The 21,725-nt window shown below is 45.4% G+C and overlaps 1 protein-coding gene across 1 annotated transcript; it reads right to left on the bottom strand.

Annotated features, from left to right (window-relative positions):
• Positions 1-3,563: 3,563 nt before the first annotated feature.
• Positions 3,564-17,057, bottom strand: LOC105491733 (regulator of cell cycle). The gene is made up of 5 exons (XM_011758389.2): positions 16,843-17,057; positions 16,154-16,339; positions 7,475-7,582; positions 5,577-5,639; positions 3,564-3,955 (listed from the first exon to the last, which is right to left on the bottom strand). The coding sequence occupies exons 1-5, from the start codon at positions 16,889-16,891 to the stop codon at positions 3,948-3,950; spliced, it is 414 nt and encodes a 137-aa protein (XP_011756691.1). The 5' UTR covers positions 16,892-17,057; the 3' UTR covers positions 3,564-3,947.
• Between the last annotated feature and the right edge of the window lie 4,668 nt (positions 17,058-21,725).

A 21,725-nucleotide genomic window follows, 5' to 3' on the forward strand; every position in this document is an offset into this window, starting at 1 on the left:
AAAATTTTTTAAAAAGAACAAAACTGGAGGAGTCACATTACCTGACTTCAAATTATACTACAGGGCTATAATAACCAAAACAGCATGGTCCTGGCATAAAAACAGACACATAGACCAATGGAACAGAACAGAGAACCTAGAACCAAATCCACACACCTACAGTAAACTCATTCTCAACAAAAGTGGCAAGAACATACACTGGGCAAAGGACAGTCTCTTCAATAAATGACGCTGGGAAAACTAAACTGGATATCCATATGCAAAGAATGAAACTAGACCCCCATCTCTCACTATATACAAAAATCAAATCAAAATGGATTTAACACTTAAATCTAAGACCTCAAACTATGAAACTACAAAAAGAAAACATTGGAGAAACTCTCCAAGACATCAGTCTGGGCAAACATTTCTTGAGTAATACCCCACAAGCACAGGCAACTAAAGCAAAAATGGACTAGATGGGGTCACATCAAGTTAAAAAGCTTCTGCACAGCAAATGAAACAATAAAGTGAAGAGACAGCCCACAGAATGGGAGAAAATATTTGCAAATTACCCATCTGACAACAGATTAATAGTCAGAATATATAAGGAGCTCAAACAACTCTATAGGAAAAAAATTTAATAATCTGATTTAAAAATAGGCAAAAGATTGAAATAGACATTTCTCAAAAGAACACAGATGGCAAACAGACATATGAAAAGGTGCTCTACATCATTGATTAGAGAAATGCAAATCAAAATTACAATGAGATATCATCCTACCCCAGTTGAAATGGCTTATATCCAAAAGACAGGCAATGACAGATGCTGGCAAGGATGTAGAGAAAAGGAAATCCTCGTACACTGTTGGTGGGAATGTAAATTACTACAGCCACTATGAAGAGCAGTTTGGAGATTCCACAGAAAACTAAAAGTAGAGCCTACTATATGGTCCAGCAATCCCACTGCTGGGTATATACCCCCTAAAAAAGGAAATCAGTATATCAAAGAGGTATCTGGACTCCCATATTTGTTGCAGCTCTATTCACAATAGCCAAGATTTGGAAGCAACCTAAATGTCCCTCAACAGATGCATGGATGAAGAAAATGTGGTACTTATACACACTGGAGTACTATTCAGTCATAAGAATGAGATTCAGTCATTTGCAACCACATGGATTGAACTGGAGGTCATTATGTTAAGTGAAATAAGCCAGGCACAGAAACACAAAGATCTCATGTTCTCACTTATTTGTGGGATCTAAAAGTCAACAGTTAAACCCATGGAATTACAGAGTAGAAGCTTGGTCACCAGAGGCTGGGAAGGATAGTAGGAGGTCGGGGGGAGATAGGCATGGTTAATGGGCACAAAAAATAGTTGGAATAAATGAATAAGGCCTAGTATTTGATAGCACGACAGGGTGACTATAGTCAATAACAATTTAACTGTACATTCAAAAATAACTAAAATTGTGTAATTGGATTGTGACACAAAGGATAAATGCTTGAGGGGGTGGACACCCCATTTTCCATGATGTGATTATTACACGTCACACGCCCATATCAAAACATCTAATATGCCCCATAAATACATACACCTACTATGTACCCACAAAAATAAAAAAAGTTAAAAGGACATCCTAATTTTAAAATGGGCAAAGGATTTGAATAGACATTTCTCCAAAGAAGATACACAAATGGTCAGTAAGCATATGAAAAGACATCATTAGTCACAGAAATGCAACATAGGCCGGGCGCAGTGGCTCACACCTGTAATCCCAGCATTTTGGGAGGCCGAGGAGGGCGGATCACAAAGTCAGGAGATCGAGACCATCCTGGCTAACACGGTGAAACCCCGTCCCTACCAAAAATACAAAAAAATTAGCCAGGCGTGGTGGCGGGCGCCTGTAGTCCCAGCTACTCGGGAGGCTGAGGGGTGCCTGTAGTCCCAGCTACTTGGGAGGCTGAGGGGTGCCTGTAGTCCCAGCTACTTGGGAGGCTGAGGCAGGAGAATCACTTGAACCCGGGAGGCAGAGCTTGCAGTGAGCCGAGATCGCGCCACTGCACTCCAGCCTGTGCGACAGAGTGAGACTCTGTCTCAAAAAAAAAGAAATGCAAAACAAAACCACAACACAATACCACTTCTCACCTGCTAGAATGACAAGGGAGACAAGAACAAGTTGGCAAGGATATAGAGAAACTGGAATCCTCATACATTGCTAGTGGGAACGTAAAATGGTTTTCCAAACTGCTTTGGAAAACAGTTTGACAGTTTCTCAAAGAGTTAAACAGAGTTAACATAAGACCCAGGAATTCCACTCCTAGTTATATACCCAAGAGAAATGAAAACATATGTCCACACAAAAACTAATACATGGGTATTCATAACAATATTATTAGTTAATTAAAAAGTAGAAACAACCCAAATCTTCACCAACCAATGAATGAATAAACAAATGGTGGCATATCCACACAGGGGAATATGATTTGACCGTGAAAAGAAATGAAGTACTGATTCATGCTACTCATGGATGAACTTTGAGAATACTATGCTAAGTGAAAGAAGCCAGACACAAAAGATTACATATTCCATTTATATACAAGGTCCAGAATAGACAAGCTCATGGAGACAGGGAAGTAGATAGTGGTGACGGCTGCAGTACCTGTGAATATGCTAAAAACCACTGAACTGGGTGCTACAGTATGTGAATTAGATCTCATTTTTTTGAAAAAGAAGTATTTAAGTTCAACCCAAAAGTTTTCCTGGAAGCTTGAGGAAAAGAAAAAAGTTTAAAAAATGCAATTTAGTTTCCCGATTCCCTAAAAAACCGATCAAATGTAGTAGTTAGCTTTTGAAGATACAAGTAAGATTATGAGTATTTATGTTTTGGATTTATGTCCTTTGGGAATATAGGGATTTGAGTTTTAAAATAACTTTATTCTGATTATGAAAGTAATGCCCGGATATTTTAGAGGAGGTTTTAAAGACAGAAAAGCATAGATAAGAAAATTATGAGCTTTCTTATTTTTATGCCTCTCTCCAGCCCCCACAAAGGCAAGTGGGAGAAGGGGTCAGTGGCTTCTATGTGCAAAGCCTACCCGTCAAACGCTTCGCACCTGAGGTTGGCTGGACATTCCATCAAGACCAGCACCATCAATCTTCCTCCACACACAGATCTTAGAAAAGCACCATCATTTTCAAGTCTTCCAGCTATCTCAACTTTCCCTCGTATTTAAGTCCTGGATTGTAAGAACAACTGGTATTTCCCTTAATTCAGAGAAGGAGTCCATGCCACCTGCAATGGTGACAAGATCTGAGAAGGAGGGCAGAGGCAGAATAGAAACCTAACTTCCAATGGAATCACAATCCTCAAATTAAAATTTCCCAGCAGCCGTCTGCCAGCATTTCCTTCCAGAGCACTGAATGAGCTAAAGGAACACTTTAAATTTACTGTCCTCTTGTCTAGTGCAATCAGAGAGCACCCAGGGGCCTTGCGAAGGAATCAAGAAGCATGTTACTCCCACTAGAATATTATTTGAATGGAAATATATTTTAAAAAATAAAGAAGAAAAGGAAGCAGACTCTAGTTCAAATTTTATTTGTATACAAAAATATAATGGGAAAGCTTACTGCTATTTCCAACTATATATAATTAATTACAAATATTTTCATAAAAGCACTTTAAATTACAGGAAAGCTATGTTTTAAGAGAAAATACAATATTAGCATGGATCGTCTGTTCTAATACGCTGCAGGCAGGTAAACAAAGTCAGTTTCACTGTCTAAATTGCCCAGAGATGGGATCAAGGGCTGATTTTAAGGTGAGCCTGAGAGTGGCCTGGTAGAAGGTTGAGTGCACGTCTTCGTCCCCTCTGGCAGCAGATTCTAGTAGCTGATTTTAGCAGGTCCTCCGAGCTTTCTGAAGCTTCTCCCTTATGATGAAAGGACCCAGAACTTCTTCTGGTTTCACATACCTGTAAATGAGAGACAGGTAAGGTTATCCACTCAGAGGCTTACAGTTCCTATGCTTAACCACATCACACTGTCTCAGACAAGCATCAAAGAATGACACTCAATGCCAGGCTTCCCACATGATGAGTGTTTGATTAACTGGAATGACTGGGCAACCCACTGCAATTTCCATGAAGTAGACAGGCTTGTTACACGGGTCTAATACAAATTATGCTACAATGATAATAATCCCTGTCAAAACAGGCCCTGGTCTTCTGATGTAAGATGGTGCTGTACCTAAGAAAAGAGGCAGTAAAATCTTCCAGCAAACAGAGATGATACAAGGACTTTCTATCTGATATTTAGGTTTGTCTGCAAGAGTGTTAAGAACATAGTTATTTTTAAATAACCAGCTTTGGATTTAATTTTTCAGAGTCTACCCAGCTCTTTAGCAAAGAATAGCATTAAATACTTCTCACAGAAAATCAACCCTTCCACTGGAAAAGTAAGGGGCTGGGACAAAATTCTCCCAGCCCATTCTGTGACTAAACAGGACCCCCCATAGCAGAGTTGCTGAACCTTCCATCCCAGAAGCTAGAGTTGGTCCTCCTGGCTCTTGCAATCTTATCCTTTGGAAATGGAGTGTGTAGATAGATTGTGAGGCTCCCTTCTTCTGGGCCCCTCTAGTGCAGTTATAATTTGATGTCTTCAGTTCTCAACATTTGTGGTCACACAAAATGGGTAACGATTAGTGTAATTCCCAAATAGGATGCTTGCAAGTATGCATACCTAATCCAGGTCTTTCAGTCACTGGCGTGGGTCTCTGATGAAAGGCCCCCCAAGCCAATTCTCTCTTTTGGCACCCACCTCTTAAAGTTAGATTTCACCCAAACCCTGGATCTAACCTGGAAAATTACCCTGGCTCATGGGATGGAACCCTTTTGGCTTGTTGGAGTAATGTACTTGTGGTTAATCAGTTCATTTCTTCTCTGAAAAGCCTGACAGGCCATCATGATGGTAATGCTCCAGTCTTGCTCACTCTCCATTTCTCAAACAAAATGCCATTGTTTGCTGGTGCCCTGTTCTCACTGTTTGGAAACGCACATGGTCTACTTTAACACAAGCTTATCCCAGAATTTCATTCCTAGCCACTACAGTCCTGTGTATTATTATTATTATTATTATTATTTTATTTTTATTTTATTTCTTCTTCTTATTTTTTTTCTGAGAGTCTCGCTCTGTCACCAGGCTGGAGTGCAGTGGTGCAATCTCAGCTCACTGCAACCTCTGCCTCCCGGGTTCAAGCGATTCTCCTGCCTCAGCCTCCCGAGTAGCTGGGACTACAGGCACGTGCCACCATACCCAGCTAACTTTTGTGTTTTTTAGCAGAGACGGGGTTTCACCATGTTGGCCAGGCTGGCCTTGAACTCCTGACCTCAGGTGATCCACCCGCCTTGGCCTCCCAAAGTGCTGGGATTACAGGCGTGAGTCACCACATCCGGCCTAAGGTCCCGTTTCTAAACCTAAAGAAGGCTTAGGATGCAACTTTCTGCCCCAGGGCAAGCTGGTTAACATTACAACACTTTATCAGAAGTGTCTGTTAGTTTTTTGTTCTTTTGTTTTTAATATCAGACATGTACTTACTTGCTAAAGTTCTGTCAAGATCAGCAATGAAGTCTTCTAGCTCTTTTGTGTCTCCTAATTTGGCTGTGAAACGGTGGGGCGGGGGGAGAGAGAGAGTTCAGTTTCCATAACAAAGACAGCTGATGACTTCATATTGAGTTTTCCAGGATGTTGGAACGTCCAGGGTTATAGAATGGATTATTTCTATTTTACATCCACCTCCTTATCTTCAGAGACTTTATTGAAGAGTGTCCTGGGCCAATCCTAAGTGTGTGCTCCAGTGTTTTGATACAGTAAACTCAGAAACTGATTCTGAAGACTAGCCTCAGTGTTTCTTTGTTTTTTAGTTCATCACCACCCTCTCCAACCATCCCACCCCACTTCTCCATCACCTGGAAGAGGAATCTTCCTTCACTGTCTTAAATGTTTGCAGGAGAGTAAGGAGCAGGAAGAGAAGATAAAAAGAGTTTGGTTTTTGTATTGTGTAGAATATGAATTATTAGTCAAAAAATTCAGTAAGCATAGCACCGTGCAGAGCGGACACCTAGACTGTGTCATTCCCGCGGCACTAGCCTTCTGATGCATTCATGCTTGTGCCATCCCCCCAAGGCAACGCTGCAGCCCTCAGAGTCCCTCCAGTATGAAATGAACGAAGAGTTCACTGTTTCTTATCAAAATGGTACCGGGAAGGCACCATGAGGCTTCTGGTTCCAGCACAGCCTCATCCCCTCCAGGTGCCCACACAAGGTAACGAGTCCTCATTCTGATTTGGTTATCTCTAGAGCCTGAGATATACAGATTTTTTTCATACAGCTGACTTTATTTCTGTAGAGTTCAACACATCATTCACGCCTTCCCTGAAATGCAGTACTGGATAGTTTTATTAATTAACACTGCTACAAATGCTAATTGTTCTTAGCTTTTTAAGTCAATTTGCCACTAGGGGCTTTCTTCCGCCTCTTTAATTCCTACCTCTTGAGGATCAGGTAACAAATCTGAGCATGTTTTAAGCCACTTTCTAGACTGCTCTGTCTCTGAATTCAACAGATCCATTACAGACTGAGAGCTGGATAGTGGCAGAATTCCCAGTGGGTGCTAACGTTGCTATGTTGAGAAGGGAATTTTAAAGTGCCTCTTTTGAAAAAAGAGCGAAGTCCTGTCTTATTGCCAAAGTGAAAAGAGTGATGGAATTGTCATTTCTTTTTAACTATGTTCCATTTTTATTGCATTCTGCAACTATTTTCAGCAAGTATAACTTTTCTTAAGGAAAAAAACTCCTTTTGTTTTCAAAAAGGCACTTGTCCAATGTAATAGAACATTCAGCTCTCTGGCTGGAGACATTTTACCAGTTCCAAAAAATAAGAAACTGCTCATGCATCTTTAAAGACATTTTAGGTCTATTAATACCACAGTAGACACAGGCTGGAGCTGCTATTTTAAATCATGTTAGACCATAGCTTATCTCATAATGACAACTCCATTGAATTGCTAAATTGGTCATCTGAAACCATTGGTTAAATAATTAACGCAATAAAAAGAATCCTACTATCTGCAAAGGCAAACTGCTGAGTTTTAAATTCTAGAACCAGCAAGTCTGGGAGGAGACTCCTAAGAAACACTGTCATTTGCACAGTCTTGATTACATCACATGAGAGAGAACAGTCTAGTCTCCAAGTTTTCTTTCTCCCTGTGACGTCAGGTTTTCTGCCCCAAATTATCTGATTTCACGTTCACACTGATTAAAATCCTGAGAAATAAAAAAATTCCACTTTATACTCTACAGTATTAAGACATTAGTCTTACCTATCTGTTTTGTACATTTGAGAAAGATCGTTTAGGGATAAAAGGGACAGAGAAGGGATGGAGAAGGGGAGAGGAATAAAAAAGCAAAAAACTCCAATTCCAACTAATGACCTTACCTTTCTGAGGAGCGACAGCAGGAGAGAGAAGAGCTGGGGTAGAGTCTGTTGGGGAATTCAGTTTTTCATCACTGAAGCTGAAGCTGTTCCTATAAAGTGAATCTGCACCTTTCAGGAAGGAAAATATACTCATTAGAAATAGTACTCATGAGACTATAGACTTATCACTTTATAGTCTATTGATAACCAACAATTTGTCTTCAAAATAAGCCAAAACTGCAAATCTATAGTAAAGAAAACAGCCAGGCGTGGTGGCTCACGACTGTAATCTCAACACTTTGGAAGACTGAAGCAGGTGGATCACCAGAGATCAGGAGTTCAAGACCAGCCTGGCCAACCCCTCTCTACTAAAAATACAAAAATCAGCCAGGCATGGAGGTGTGCGCCTGCAGCCCCAGCTACTCAGGAGGTTCAGGCAGGAGACTCGCTTGAACCCGGAAGGTGGAGGTAAGATCACCACCGCACTCCAGCCTGGGCGACAGAGTGAGACTCTGTCTCAAAAAAAAAAAAAAAAGAAAGAAAAGAAAACAGGTTGATTTCCAGGTTTTATGTTTATGCCCCCAAAATGATTCGAGACAGGGGAGTGTGTTTGTGTGTGTGTGTTTGTGTGTGAAAGTATGGTGTAAGTGTGCATGAAAGAGTGTGTGTGAGTGAGGGTGTATGAGAGAGTCTGTGTGAGACAGTGTGTGAGAGTGAGAGTGTGAGAGTGTGAGAGTGTGTGCATGTGAGAGTGTGTGAGTGTATGTCTGTGAGTATGCGTGTGAGTGCATGAGAGTGAGTGTGAGTGTGTAAGTGTGCATGAGAGCGTGTGAGAGTGTGTGAGTGTATGAGTGTGAAAGTGTGAGAGTGTGTGTGTCTGTGTGCGCGCACGTGCATGAGTGTGTGAGAGTGTGTGCATGTGAAAGTGTGTGAGTGTGAGAGTGTGAGTGTGTGTGTGAGAGTGTGTGTGTGTCCAATCAAGTACACCAAAGGCCCTTGCTTCCCTAATACAGGAAGGGGGTGATAGGATCATCATGACCAGTGCTTGGTTGATGGTGGGGGTGAGAGGGTAAGGATTTGAGGCAAAAGGAATCATCTCATGTGAAATATGTTCCTTCTGCCCTCTGAGCCTCCTAAAATACAAACATCCGGTATTCCATGACTTAATCCTCTTTCCCTGCTCAAGAGAGATCTTTGCTGTCTTGCTATCCTATAATTTAATAATCCTCTCTTTTACTTAAGAGAGGTTTTCCTAACAGTCTGTACTCTTCAGATAAGCCAGAAGGTCAAAGATAAAGACATCTCCTGGAAGTTCATCTATTAGACACTTGGAGTGACGTCATGGCTCCCTCTATGCTCCTACCTTCAAAGACTTGAACGACAGCAAGATGAGGCCCCAGAAGTTCAAGGCTGAGCTGGGAGTCAAGGGCACCATCCAGTCAACTACTAAGTACTAGGGTGCCTTTGAACAAGATGGTATCTCTGGGCCTAGCTTACTTATCAACAGAAAGGGAAGGTGGACTAAATAATCCTTAAAGGCACTTCTAGCTCTGAGATTCTCTAAGTCCTGCTACGGAGAAGGAAACCAACCCACAGTTGGCCCAGTTGTGTGGCTGTGACTCAGAAAGGTGCTGCTGGCTGAGCAGCACTGACTCAAAGGGTGCAAAGGCAAGGCAGGCAGCAGAAGCAGGATGTGGCCCCTGAGGTCACGGGGAACAGCCTTCCTGGTTAAAACAAAACACAAAGCCAGCCACAGTTGGAGCAGAGAAGTGGCTCTTCAGGTGTGAGAGGGCAGGGGAATGATGGGGGCCTGACCAGGTCCCTGCTTCCTTGGGATTCTTCCACTTCAAGCCAATTACCTCCAGCTCAGGAGGAGGCAAAAACGTCTCTCTTCGGTCCCGTTAACTGAAAAGAATTTGCTTAAGTGACAAGAGATAGGCCCAGTACCAAAAGGATCAGGGTTTTTGGAAGAAGAGGTTTCTGGTCTCGGGAAAATTCAGCTTTGTCCCTAAGAGGCTGCCACAGCTTCTCAGGTGCCTCTCCTGGCTCCCTTTCCCCCGACCCTCTCCTGCCCAGGGGCCCACCTGCCCCTGCTCTTTTTGCGCTGACACTGCCATCTTGTCCACGTTTCCAAACATGCCCGGAAGACCCTTGAGAGCAACCCTCACAATGTTTGCTTCCTTCAGAGGTCCAGCCCAGCTCACCTGAAACCAGCACCATCACTGGGCTTTGAGGATGAACATGGACTGAGATCCAAAACCCTGGACCCTGATATCTACATTTCCCCAAAAACACATTCCTCAGAATGCTGATCCTCCGAGGGCCGTGTGATCAAGTACCCCTGAGAAACACCAACCAGCCTTGGTCATTCCCGTGGGTACGCCCACTTCCAGCATCCTGAAAAGACTTGTGGTTAAACAAAACCAGCCCCATTTCCCCAGTGTACCTGACCACGGGACACTTTTTTGTGGTGTTCCTGCTACTATTTCTTAGGACCCTTAGACTCTGTGGAACCTTTCTCGGGAAGCCGTCCTGCTGCTTCCCTCAACCAAACCCACCACCTCCAAAGGAGCTCTCCAGTTCTCCCAAGGGAGGGCCTTTCCCAGACACACAGGAAGCTGGCCACACCCACTGCAGACCTGCAAGGGAGCCTTACTGTTCTCACCATGCAGTCACAGGAGAATCGCCACAAATACAGCCTGAGAAACTCATGGGGAGAAGATGAGGCAAGATTTAGGGGCGAGAAAACCACAGAGGGTCCTGAGGAGGCAGACCTCGTGCTTAGACTCCAAGCCAGAAAATACGAGGCCCTTGGCACGTTATCTGTGGCTCTGAAGGATACCTGAGAGCTTCACCCCCATCCCTGGCCCAGAGACTGGCTGGCCCAGATGGCAGGGACCACACCTCCACTCTCTATCTCCCACAAGCAGCTGGCCTAGGAGAGCAACTTTCCACACGCCACCGCTCACTCCACCCACCCGGCGTGCACCACAGGCCCTCCCCTGACTTTGAACTTCAGCTCGCTTCTGCCCTAACTCTCCAGCAAGTTTCCATCCACTTACACTCCTCTGCAGGGGGAGAAAGACACCACAATTTTTTCACTTCACAGGCGAGGAGGCCAAACACTGTTGAATGGTGGGAGAAGGAACAATCTAGATATGGAGAGGCCATCACAAAAGAGGATGGTAGCAGGGGAAAAAAGGAATCCAGCAAAGATTCAGGAAAAACTCAGCATAACTCATGGGGCCTGGAGAGAATCTGTAGAGAATGAGCCGTAGATCCGGAATATTGCCAGGGCTGTCCTCTGATCCTTTAGGTTCACAGGCTAAATGCCTTCTTGACGTGAGTGTTTTTCCCAGACTGAGAATATATACAGACAAAACTGACAGCCACTCCCACAGTGAGGGAGGAAGAGGGGGAAAAGTACTAGTTATAATATCTATTTATATAGAAACACACGCACACGGAGGCATGGATGGCAGCATAGCTACGCTCACTTCCTCCTGCCCGCCCCCGCCCTGCCCACACCCCCCCCACCCCGCCGACACACACACACATTAGCTCACGCCCCGGCTCATTGCCACACCATGACTTCACTCCCTTTCCATGAGGTGTACAATCTGGAACAGACCCAACTCCAAGTTCTGAAATGTTTAACCTTCAACCATCAAGAGGAAGCCGACCGCCAGCATCCTTGAGCCAAACCTGCTGCAGCTGAGGCGCACCCTGTGATGATATCTACACGTCATGTATGGCACAGAAAATAAGAGAGCCCTCAAGGCCCCAAAGCTACACCACTGGCGAGTGGGCATCTAGCGTCTATGCCACCGTCAAGTGGGTGTCTAGAGGCCACATGAAAACTGCATGACCCTGTATGAGTCACTCCGTTTCTTCCTTGTTAAAAGAATAACCTAATAATCTGTGTATAATGCCTGTGGTTTTAATGATTTAATTCTAAAGTTCCCAGCAAAGTGAAGAATAGCACTCCTGAGACAGAAAAGGTAATCGCAGAGAATAAACAGAATCAAGATTCTCCCTCTTCTTGAGAGAGAGCAGTAAAATTCTTAAGAGAACTTTCTCTTCGGTGGCATCCTAGAACAAACCTCCCAAGAACAAACCCTCAACATAGAGGCACCCCAAGCTCTAGACTTCTCTTTACCCTTAACCAATAAAATTTCTTTCCACAGAGTTTTATTAAGAACATACAATGGGCAAAATCTCACGCAAGGCGCCTAGACAGATTTCAAGGTAGGCAAGGCCTCACATCCCGTTCTTTTCCCTCCCCTGGAACTCTATTCCTTGCAAAAATAATAGCCAGTTAGTCTGATTAAATGACAGCAATGTGTTGCTGGCTGATCACATATTCATATATCATTGCCCCGCGTGGGTATCAGGTGCTGCTATTAATAGAGGCTTGAGAGACCTAGAACAGTGATGATTTGGGGAACCCTGGCAGGTGGTAAGGCTGGATATTTGAGGGCCTTACAACATTGGTTTCAATCAGCTCTGAAGCACCATCTCACGTGTATCTCAAATTCCCATTAGAAACATCCCTGGCAAATCCACTCAGTGTACTGAAGCCAGGAACCTGAAATTCTGGGACCACGTTTTCTAAGGCACCATCAAAAGAAAGAAAAGCATATGAAATATACAACTAACAGAGTTGGAGAAACTCTGCTGCAAAATAGAGGCTTGTTTAAAAGGTAGGTGTGTTTTTTTAGCTTGGGGGGTTGGGAGAAAGGTAATTTAGGGTTAGCGCATGTCAACGTGCTGCTCCAGAGGGAAGTAAAACCACAGACAGTAAACCTTGCCCAAGGCTCCTGTAAATATAGAACGATCCCACACTCCCACACGTTTAAAGCAAGCAAACTATAGTAATTAACTGAGAAAAAGCAAGCTTTGGACCTGCCTCCCTTTTGCCACAGGGAATGGCTGGGGGTGTGGGTTGAATTCTCCTCCCGAAAATCGAAATTCTGATAGCCTCGCCAAAGTGGGGCAAAATAAGGAAGAGCCTCTTTCCTCAGCTACTCCACCGTTGTCCCAGCTCCCTTTCTGGGACCGCGCCGTCCCTCTATATGCCTTGCCAAGCATCACAAGACCTGTCACCCATGTGGAATTGCTAACAGAGTACCAGGGAACCCTGAAAGCTCCTCACTGGCCTTATTCTCTCATAGCTTGAACAAGTTCAGGTTCTAGCCTCAGTGACTTCTAAGCCACATCAGCCAACTGTCATGCTGGTTCTTCAGGGCCCACAAGGTCCCCTCTCCCAGGGCCAGGCCAGAATAGTCTAGGCAAAGATATGCAGGTGTTCTAAGTCTTGCTGATGCTAAGGAAGCCAGTTCCTCATTCCCTAAATGGTCCTACAATATCATAATAACCCTAGCATACACAGTAGACTTCAGACCTTTTTTATTGAGCAGCAAAACACTTCCCCCTTCAAAGGAAAAATACGTGAAACCCCAATACATTAAAGATATAAGTGCATACCACCTTTTAAAGTTTAAGTTAATATCATAAATGTCTTATAAAGTCAACACACTGGTTAAAACTTGAAACATAATGAGTTAAAATTTCATTTAACACATTTGAGAAATCATGGTGTACCTTTTACAGTCTTAAAAATATTGAAAAGAAGACATATTTCTAAAAATAAATTCAAACCAAAGGTAGTCAATTTCTAAAGCACCTCTGAGGATGAGGTTTGAGAAACACTACCCTAACTCTTAATTGCATTACCCTTTCACTGCTGAAGTTAAAATTTACTCCCACTAAAGCGCCTGATTTTTTTACATGTTGGAATCAAGTCTAAAGGAAAGTAACAACTTGATTTTGATCAACTACATTTGAATTCCACACACCCCCCACCCATGTGAAGTTATACTGTAATTGTTATTTTGGTCCTCTTCACGTCTTAAGAGGCCTCCCTCAAAGTGGGAATGGGAAGGAGTATTTCCTTATTAAATATCTGTTCTTCTTTCCTATCTGAGTAACTTGTTTCTTTCAGTAGAGGGAATGGCTATTTTTTGCCTTTGGGTGCAAGCAACCTAAATTTTTTTTTTTTAATGAGAAGGAAGAAGTATTCTTCAAAGAACACGATTACTGTTTGATCTTCCTTGTAAGGCTGGTGCACCTTCAGACAGAGCTGTAAAAACTAGAGCAAAAAAACAGAGGTAACATTGGTTTAAAGCTTCATCCAAAATATTTTCATGCGAGACACTGGCTCCAATGTATCTATGTGGTATAGCACAGCACGTACATTGTAATGATATTTTGAAAGCATTCAACAGAGCAAATATTTTCTACCTAATAGCACTATTAAATAGCATCCTTTCAATTTCACAGCTGGAGAAACTAAATCCCACTCATCATCCAGGGTTTTGACAAGGCTCAAACTGGGCTCCACTCACCCTGCCAGATGACCACCGCCTCAGAGAGACACCTTCACAAACAGCCATCATTGACAAACAGGCATGTGATCTGGGCTCAAAAGGACTTCAGTCTATTCGTGAAGACATGGTTCCCATTCTAGCTAATAAATCATCATCATCCTCATAGCAAGGATTTGCTAAAAGTGACCTGCTGTTATTATCATTATTCTGGTTTGTCTCCCTCTTCATGAGCTAAATTTCAGTAGTATCTACCTCTCTTAAGCATTCTCTCCCACAGAAAATCATTAAACAGACAAACGAGTGTAACAAATGTCTGTGCTCAATTCTTGGCAGCAATTAAGATACACGTATTATGCTTCCTTAAGAAATTACCATTTAGATACACACAGCTTCTGCCAACAATATTTCTAACCAGCCTTGTGAGAGAAAAACTACACATTTAAAGCAAAGACAAATGTCATCTGAGCTTTCTTTATATTCTTCTCATCACTTCTCTAACCACCAAACTACGGGTTAGTCAGTTAACAACAAAAGCAGAAAACAAAATAGACACATATAACCTAAGTAAAACTACAAACTATCCCAACTATCTCCCCTGCAACTGTTAAGAATGTGTTTCTATGCCTTCTCTTTAAGGCATCTGAAAACAGATCCTAGATCTGAAATCCCACTCAGTGGAAGCTGCAATCAGCCATGAATGGGCACTCTTAGACCTATTCTAGCGGAGTGAAGCTGTTGCTTAGAAAGGAGCTGTTCTTTGCCACAGAGCTGCAGTGACACACTGTCCCAGCTTTCTTTTCCATGGGAGAATCTGTATTTGATGAATAACTTGCTCCATGCCCCAGTAAAAGGAGACATATTTAAGTTTGGCCTTAGGAATTGAGACAAATTTCCAGAATGTAAACACTTCGCTTTGAAACTAAAAATGAACCTGTTCATTAGGAACAAAGTCCAAAAATTCTAAGTGGAAAAGTAACAGTACTTTCTTCCATCCCCTTTCACCTCAAAAGCTGCAGCTTGGTCTAACTCTCTGGCAATGCTGCCAAGGAAACTCAAGCTGGAACTCAGCTTTCTGAGTCAAACCCTGACCAGGGTGGTGAGCGCATTTATCCCTTTGCAGAAGAGCAGCTCACATTCAAGTCTAGCCCCGAATCTTAGCCCAGGAACAAGGAAGAGTTCCAGGTTTCAAAATAAGAGAATCACAAGGAAAGGCCATTACTTTCACGTCCTGAGTCAAGGGCAGCAAAAGGAGTGACATTCATGCCTGTAACCCATCTAGGGATTAAAGGTTGAAGAATAACACAGAAGAGTTTAAAATTGACTTTGCACTTTGAAAAACAATAAGTAATTCTGGATTTGAAACCAACAATCATGTAATACTAAAAAGGCACCTAATTTGCTGTTTGAATCCTCCCAGGACATGTGAGCTCCTGGGAAAAGCTGTCTCTTTGTTGTTGTTGTTGTGTTGTTGTGTTGTTGTGTTGTTGTTGTGTTGTTGTGGTGTTGTTGTGTTGTTGTGTTGTTGTTGTTGTTGTGTTGTTGTGTTGTTGTTGTTGTGTTGTTGTTGTTGTGTTGTTGTGTTGTTGTGTTGTTGTTGCGTTGTTGACAAAGTTGTTCAGGACAAAGAGACCCTGGGGTAGTCTCCATTGTGAGAAAGGTCACCAGGAAGCACCTTCATGCCCCTGTGCTCTCTGGCTCCCCCTCCAGCCCGGTGGAGGACCTGGCTGAAAAATACTTGAACTCAGCAGTGCCAAAGATTTTCATAACTGCATGCGATGGAGCAACAAGTCTGAGCGCTCAGGGCCAGAAGAAAATGCAAACAGTTACTTCATAAATCCCAGGAACAGCCGTTTGGGCTTAGGAAACCTTTCCTGGTTTCATGAATAGTTCCGTTCAGCGCCCTCCCATGTCCCCACTGTGCCCCCTCATTCCACTGGCACCTATTCCACATCTGCAAAGTTACAGGGGAGAGGGGAGAGGCACGGGAAAGGAGAAGAGGAGGGAAACTGTGGAGAGGCCTGGTGCAGGTCCAGGGAGTCCTGTCTGGCTCAGTCGGGACAAGCTGCTTAAACTCGCCTGCCTGGTGACACACCTGTGGACGGCAGGTGGACCAACCTGCCCTCCAGCGACCCCTCCCGTGATTATCGTCAGGGGCCCCGCCACTGCTCGGCCTACTGCTTTGAGCTTCAGGACTAGGTTCCTGGACACCATTCCTCAGTTTACAGATAAGAAAACTGAGGCCGCAACCTTCGCGGGCCAGGTGCTGGGAACTGGGAGATCCCGGCGCCATCCTAGCGGGGGCCGCACTTACTCTCCGAGTCGCTGAAGCCGCTGCTGTCGCTGACGCTGGCGCTGCTGCGCCGCTTCATGCGCTCCAGGTGCTCCTCGTAGTGGAAGTGGCGCTCGTGGAAGGGCGACGCGAAGTCGGCCAGCACTGCGTCAAACTCGCACAGCGCGTCCGACAGGTCCTCCGCGGCCGCCGAGTCCAGGGCCGGGGCTGCGGGCAGGGCCGGGGACTCAGTGCACGGAAGTCAGGGGGGCAGCGAGACCACCTCCCAGGGCCAGGAGGGGCCTCCACAGTTCCCGAAGATAACTGACACTTGGCGCCTCTGCCAAGTGACAGCCACGCAGTCGCTGTTACCTGGTAATCTTCTCCACTATCCCCGAAGTGCGTTCTATTACCAAGTCCGTTTTACAGACAAGAAAACGGAGCCTCCGCCAGGCCCAGGGTCACACAGCGACTTGGCGCGGCCAGACTCCTCCCCACGCTCGCCCCAACCCCGGGCGCGCGCGGAGCTGGTGGTGGCGGGAAGGTGGGACATGGGGGCCAGCCCGGGCCGGGAAGGAGGCTGCAGCCGCCCGCGCTGGACGACAGGGGACAGGGTCCCGCCTGGGAGGATGGAAGGGTGGCGGGTGTAAAGGGACGACAGGGGGCGCCTCCTTTCTCACCCGCCATCTGCAGAGCCGGGACTTTAAGGGGACCCCGGACCCCGCACTCACCTGCGGCCGCGGCGGCCGCGGGACTGCCCTGCGCCGCGGGCGGCTTCATGAGGCGGCTCAGCGGGGCCCGGCGTGCGTGGCCTTGGGTCCTGCGAGGTGGCAGCCTGGGCTATTCCGGGGCTCGCTGTCCCGCACACTCCCGCCCTGCCAGTCCCTTCGGCGCTGCGCTCCCGCCGCGCCGCTCCCAGCAAGATCCGCGCCAGCCCTCCGGCCGGCTCCGGCTCCTACATCTTATAGCCGCTGGCGGCCGGGCGGAGGCGGGGCCGGGGCGGGGCTGCGGAGCCGAGGCGACGGGTCTGTCTCCACCGCCCTCCGAGGAGGCCCCTGCCCCCAGGCACCGCCCGCGCCACGCGCCCTCCCTGGAACCGCAGTGACGAGGAGTCGCCGAAGCCCGGGTTACAGCCCCAAATATTTACCTGCCTGTCGCCCGCGCGCCCTGACAACCCGGCCCACGCGGTGTCCTCGGCGTCACCAGAGCTGACTGCTGGGCGCGAGCTCCGCTGCTTCCCGCCGCGTGCCGGGCACCTCCGCGAGTCGCAGTTTCCTCGGCTGTGCAGTGGACGTGGGCATGCAGAGCCTCCCTGGCTGGCGGCGAGGGACGAAGGAGCCCGCGGCCGTGGCCCAATTGGGTGTCGGGGACGCGGAGGTCCCCTCCGCATTGTCCCCAAGGGGACTTCCGAGATGGTGGGCGGGCGGAGTGGAGACGGTCGGGGGCGAAAGGAGCAGAAGTTGGGGGAGTCCTGAACTGTTCCCACCGCGGAGCGCGGGGGCTTGAACTACGGTCCAGGACGCTCCCGCCAGCCTGACTTTATCCAGAAGGGGGTTATTATGGGAAGAAACTACTGCGTCCACGCAGCGCGAACCGGGCGCCTTGCAGTGTCCACGGAGTAACGAGCCACCCTGCCCTGCGGCCTGCGGGGGCAGTCCCTGCCCTGGACTCTGCGCTGAGCTAAGCGCTAGTCTCTCGCCGCAGACGGCTAATTAAATGTAGAGCAATTAACATGCAACGGAATGAAACACTCAACCTCTCCTTAGCACTAGAGACGTTTTGAGCGCTCAGCAGCCTTCACGGCAGGAAGTTCTGTCCGGCAGCGCTGCGAGGGCTCTGACCCACAGACTCAGAGGGAAGGAGGAATCTTACGCCGCTGGTCGAGGGCCTCTGAGGCGTCAGGACTTGGTGCGCGCGGTTTCCAGCTCCTGGCAGCAGCCCTGAGCGGTGAAATTATTGCCCCTGTTTTGCCAGCGGGAAAACTGAGACGCAGAGAGGGTAAGTAGCTGGTCAGTCACTTAGTGGTAGAAAGACAGGTCTGTGTTGTTTGAGAGACACTTTCGGCCTCACTACCCCCTCCTCCTTCCACAGGGGGAAGCTCTGAGTTCCTGCAAGGTGGACAGCTGGGCAGCCAAGAGGAGAAAGAAAGCAAGCAGAGAACCCAGGTCCTGGAAGCAACACGGCAAGGCATCTGCAGCTTTCATTTTGTCTTTTCCTTCCCTTTTTCTTTATCCCCTTTTACATTCTTTTTTTCTCTCTCTCCATCCCTCATTCTCTTCGACCTGCCCCTGGTACCCACTGGTGATGCCCTGAGCTAACAGACCAGCAGCCAATCTGGGAGCTGAGGCCATGGGGCTACTTTCAAATGCAGCTGTCCCTCTGGCCAGAGCTGGGGTGCAGGGAAGTAGATATCCAACCCAGCTCTTGCATGATGGCTCAGGGCCCCTGTCAGGTAAAGAATCAGTCGAGCTGATCTTCAGAGGAGCCTACACAACAGTCCCATCTTTAACAGCCGCTATGATTTACCAAACAAATGAAGAAGCTCTCTACCCAGGAAAGATTGGTTGGCTGCTATCAGCTGCACCCCACTGTAAGGGAACCTGCCCATACACTGGGGACATGGCTGGGCAAGGGGCCCGGACTCAAATGGAGTGTCACCACCTCTGGGATGAGTGTCACTGGACTCCAAAGGACTAGTGCCCTCTCTTTTTCCGAATTATAAATATATTTTAATATATAGGAAAACGTAGAGATTGAGTAATACTGTGTGTACCCACCACCAAGAATTAGCATATGTTAACATTTAGTCATGCTTGCTTCCGATATTTTTGAGACATAACTTAAACATACAACAAAGTACACAAATCTTGAGTGTACAGTTTAATAATGTTTACTTGTGTCAACACCTGTGTAATTACCATTCAGATGAAGATGTAATATATCATCACCTCAGAAGGGTCCCTATGCTATTTTCTAATCCGTAGCACCCCATAAGGAACCCTTATTCCGAATCCTGTCAGTAGGAATTAGTTTTGCCTATTGTAGAACTCCTTAAAACAAAACTACATTGCATGTATTCATTTACGCCTGGCTTCTTCTGCTTAACATAATGTCTATGAGATTCATCTATGTTATTGCAGTATTAATGCATCCTCCTGAGGGTGGACATTTGAGTTGTTATTTTGTTGTTGTTGTTGTTGTTGTTGTTGCTGTTGTAAATAGTGTTGCAATGAATATTCTTGCACCTGTCTTCTTGGGTACATGATTAAGACTCTCTAACATCTATATCTAGAAGTAGAATAACCAAATTGGTTTGATTAGTCATTGGCTAATATAAATAAAGCTGCTATGAACATCCTTGTACATTTATTTTGGTGCACATGTATACTCACTTCTCTTGGGTTTCTATCTAGGGAAAGAATTTCAGAATCACGGGATAGGCATATGTTTCACTTTCATAGATACTGCCAAACCGTTTTCCAAAGTGCGTGAATGAATATACACTCCCGCCAATGTCTAAGAGTTCCAGCTGCTCCATATTTGTGCCAACATATGATGTGTTAGACTCATTAGCCATTCTGGTGAGTGTGTACTGGTATCTTACTAGGATTTTTCTTCTCCTCCTCCTTCTTCTCCTCCTTCCCCTCCTCCTTACTGTGGCTTTAATTTACATTTCCCTAATAAGTAATAAATTAGCCACCTTTTCACATGCTTCAGATATTTTTGAATAAGAGAAAAGAGCAGTACAGATAAAGTTGAAACCCCCTTGATCACCCTTCCCAGTCCAAGTCACCTTCCGCCCGAAAGACAGCCACTACCGGGAATTTGGTAAATACTCTCCTATCCATATTTTTATACCTAAACTATATTTATGTTTCTGTAAAAAAGCTACAGAATTTCTTTCTGTGGTTTTTCTAGTTTACATATCTGCTTTCATGCTGCGACATGCTTTGTTTTCATTCAATATTGCTTTTGCACATATTGAGATACACACAGATCTAGTTTATTCATTATCTGCCAGATAGAAGTCCATTGAATGCCTACAGCATGATTTATTCATCTACTCTCCAGTTGATAGGCACTTGGGTTATTTCCAGTGTTTCCCTCTCACAGATAATGCTACAGCTACCATACTTGTACATATCTCCTAGTGCATGCATGTGAGTCCACTTTTGTATGCATCTTGATTCCTTCCCTAGAAGCAGATAAAAGGCAAAGGTTAAACTCAGCCCCTTTTCTGTCCCAGGGCCTCCTCTGGTCCTCAGCCACCTGACCATAGTGACAGAGATGATCAGTGACCATCTTGTCCCTCACTGAGAAGGGACAGGGAGCTGTGTCTTTCATCAGCCCTGAGCCTAAATCTTTTATTTTTATTTATAATTGACACATAATAATTGTATATATGTATGGGTTACAGTGTGATGTTTCAATACACGTTTACGTTGTGTAATGATCAAATCAGGGTAGTTATCATAGCCGTCACTTTAAACATTTATCATTTCTCTGTTGTGACATTCAAAACCTTCTCTTCTAGGTTCTTGATATATAGACTGCATTGTTATTTACTATAGTCACCCAGCTGTGTGATAAAACACCAGAACTTATTCTTCCTGTCTAACTGTAATTTTGTAACCATTGACCAACCTCTCCCTGTTCACCCCTCCTCCCTACCCTCCCAGCCTCTGGTAACCACTATTCCACTCTCTACTTCTATCAAATCAACTTTTTTAGATTCCACATATGAGTGAGATCATGTGGTATTTGTCTTTCTGTGTCTGGCCCTAGGCCCAAATTTACCATCACATCCTTACAGTGGGATTTACACACATTCCAAGTTCCAGAAGGTCATTCAGTCACACAGATCTCCTTCCAGAAAAAGATGAGTTAGTCTTTGATTGGAAACAGGACAACCACAGCTTCTTGTGTTTTTTAAAGAGCAGTTCTTTTTCTTAATTGGCATCTGTCTTAGTCCATTCGTGCTGCTATAACAAAATACTGCAAACTGGGTAGTTTATAATGAATACAAATGTCCCTGGGTGTGGTAGCTGATGCCTGTAATCCCAACACTTTCAGAGGCCGAGGCAGGAGGATCATTTGAGGTCAGGAGTTCGAGATTAGCCCGAGCGACATAGCAAGATGCCATCTCTACCAAAAATATTTTTTAAGAAAATAAATTTTTAAAAAGAAATGTATTTCTCACGGTTCTGGAGGCTAGGAAATCCAAGAGCAAGGCACCAGCATCCAGTGTCTGGTGAGGACCTTCTTGCTTTGTTCTCACATGGTAGAAGGGACAGAAGGGAATGAACCCACCCCCTAGAGCCTCACCTCCTAATGCTATTACACTGGCAATTAAGTTTCAACATAAGAATTTTGGAGGACAGTGGAGACAATAGCAGCACCTCTTTCCCCGCACACTCCTGACCACTCTCTCCTTGAAACCTGTCCTGAGTATCCAGCTCCTGGCCTCACCATTCTTCTTAGGCCCCTGCTGAGTCCTCCTTCTTTGTGTGATCATTAATGTCAGTAGTTCCCTACACGTCCCTTCTTGACCTTTTCTTCCCACTGTACACTCTCTTCACGCCATCTCTTGCCCTCTCAGAATCTTACCTAACAT

This window comes from Macaca nemestrina, chromosome 16 (assembly GCF_043159975.1).
Source record: "Macaca nemestrina isolate mMacNem1 chromosome 16, mMacNem.hap1, whole genome shotgun sequence".
Taxonomy (NCBI): Eukaryota; Metazoa; Chordata; class Mammalia; order Primates; family Cercopithecidae; genus Macaca; species Macaca nemestrina.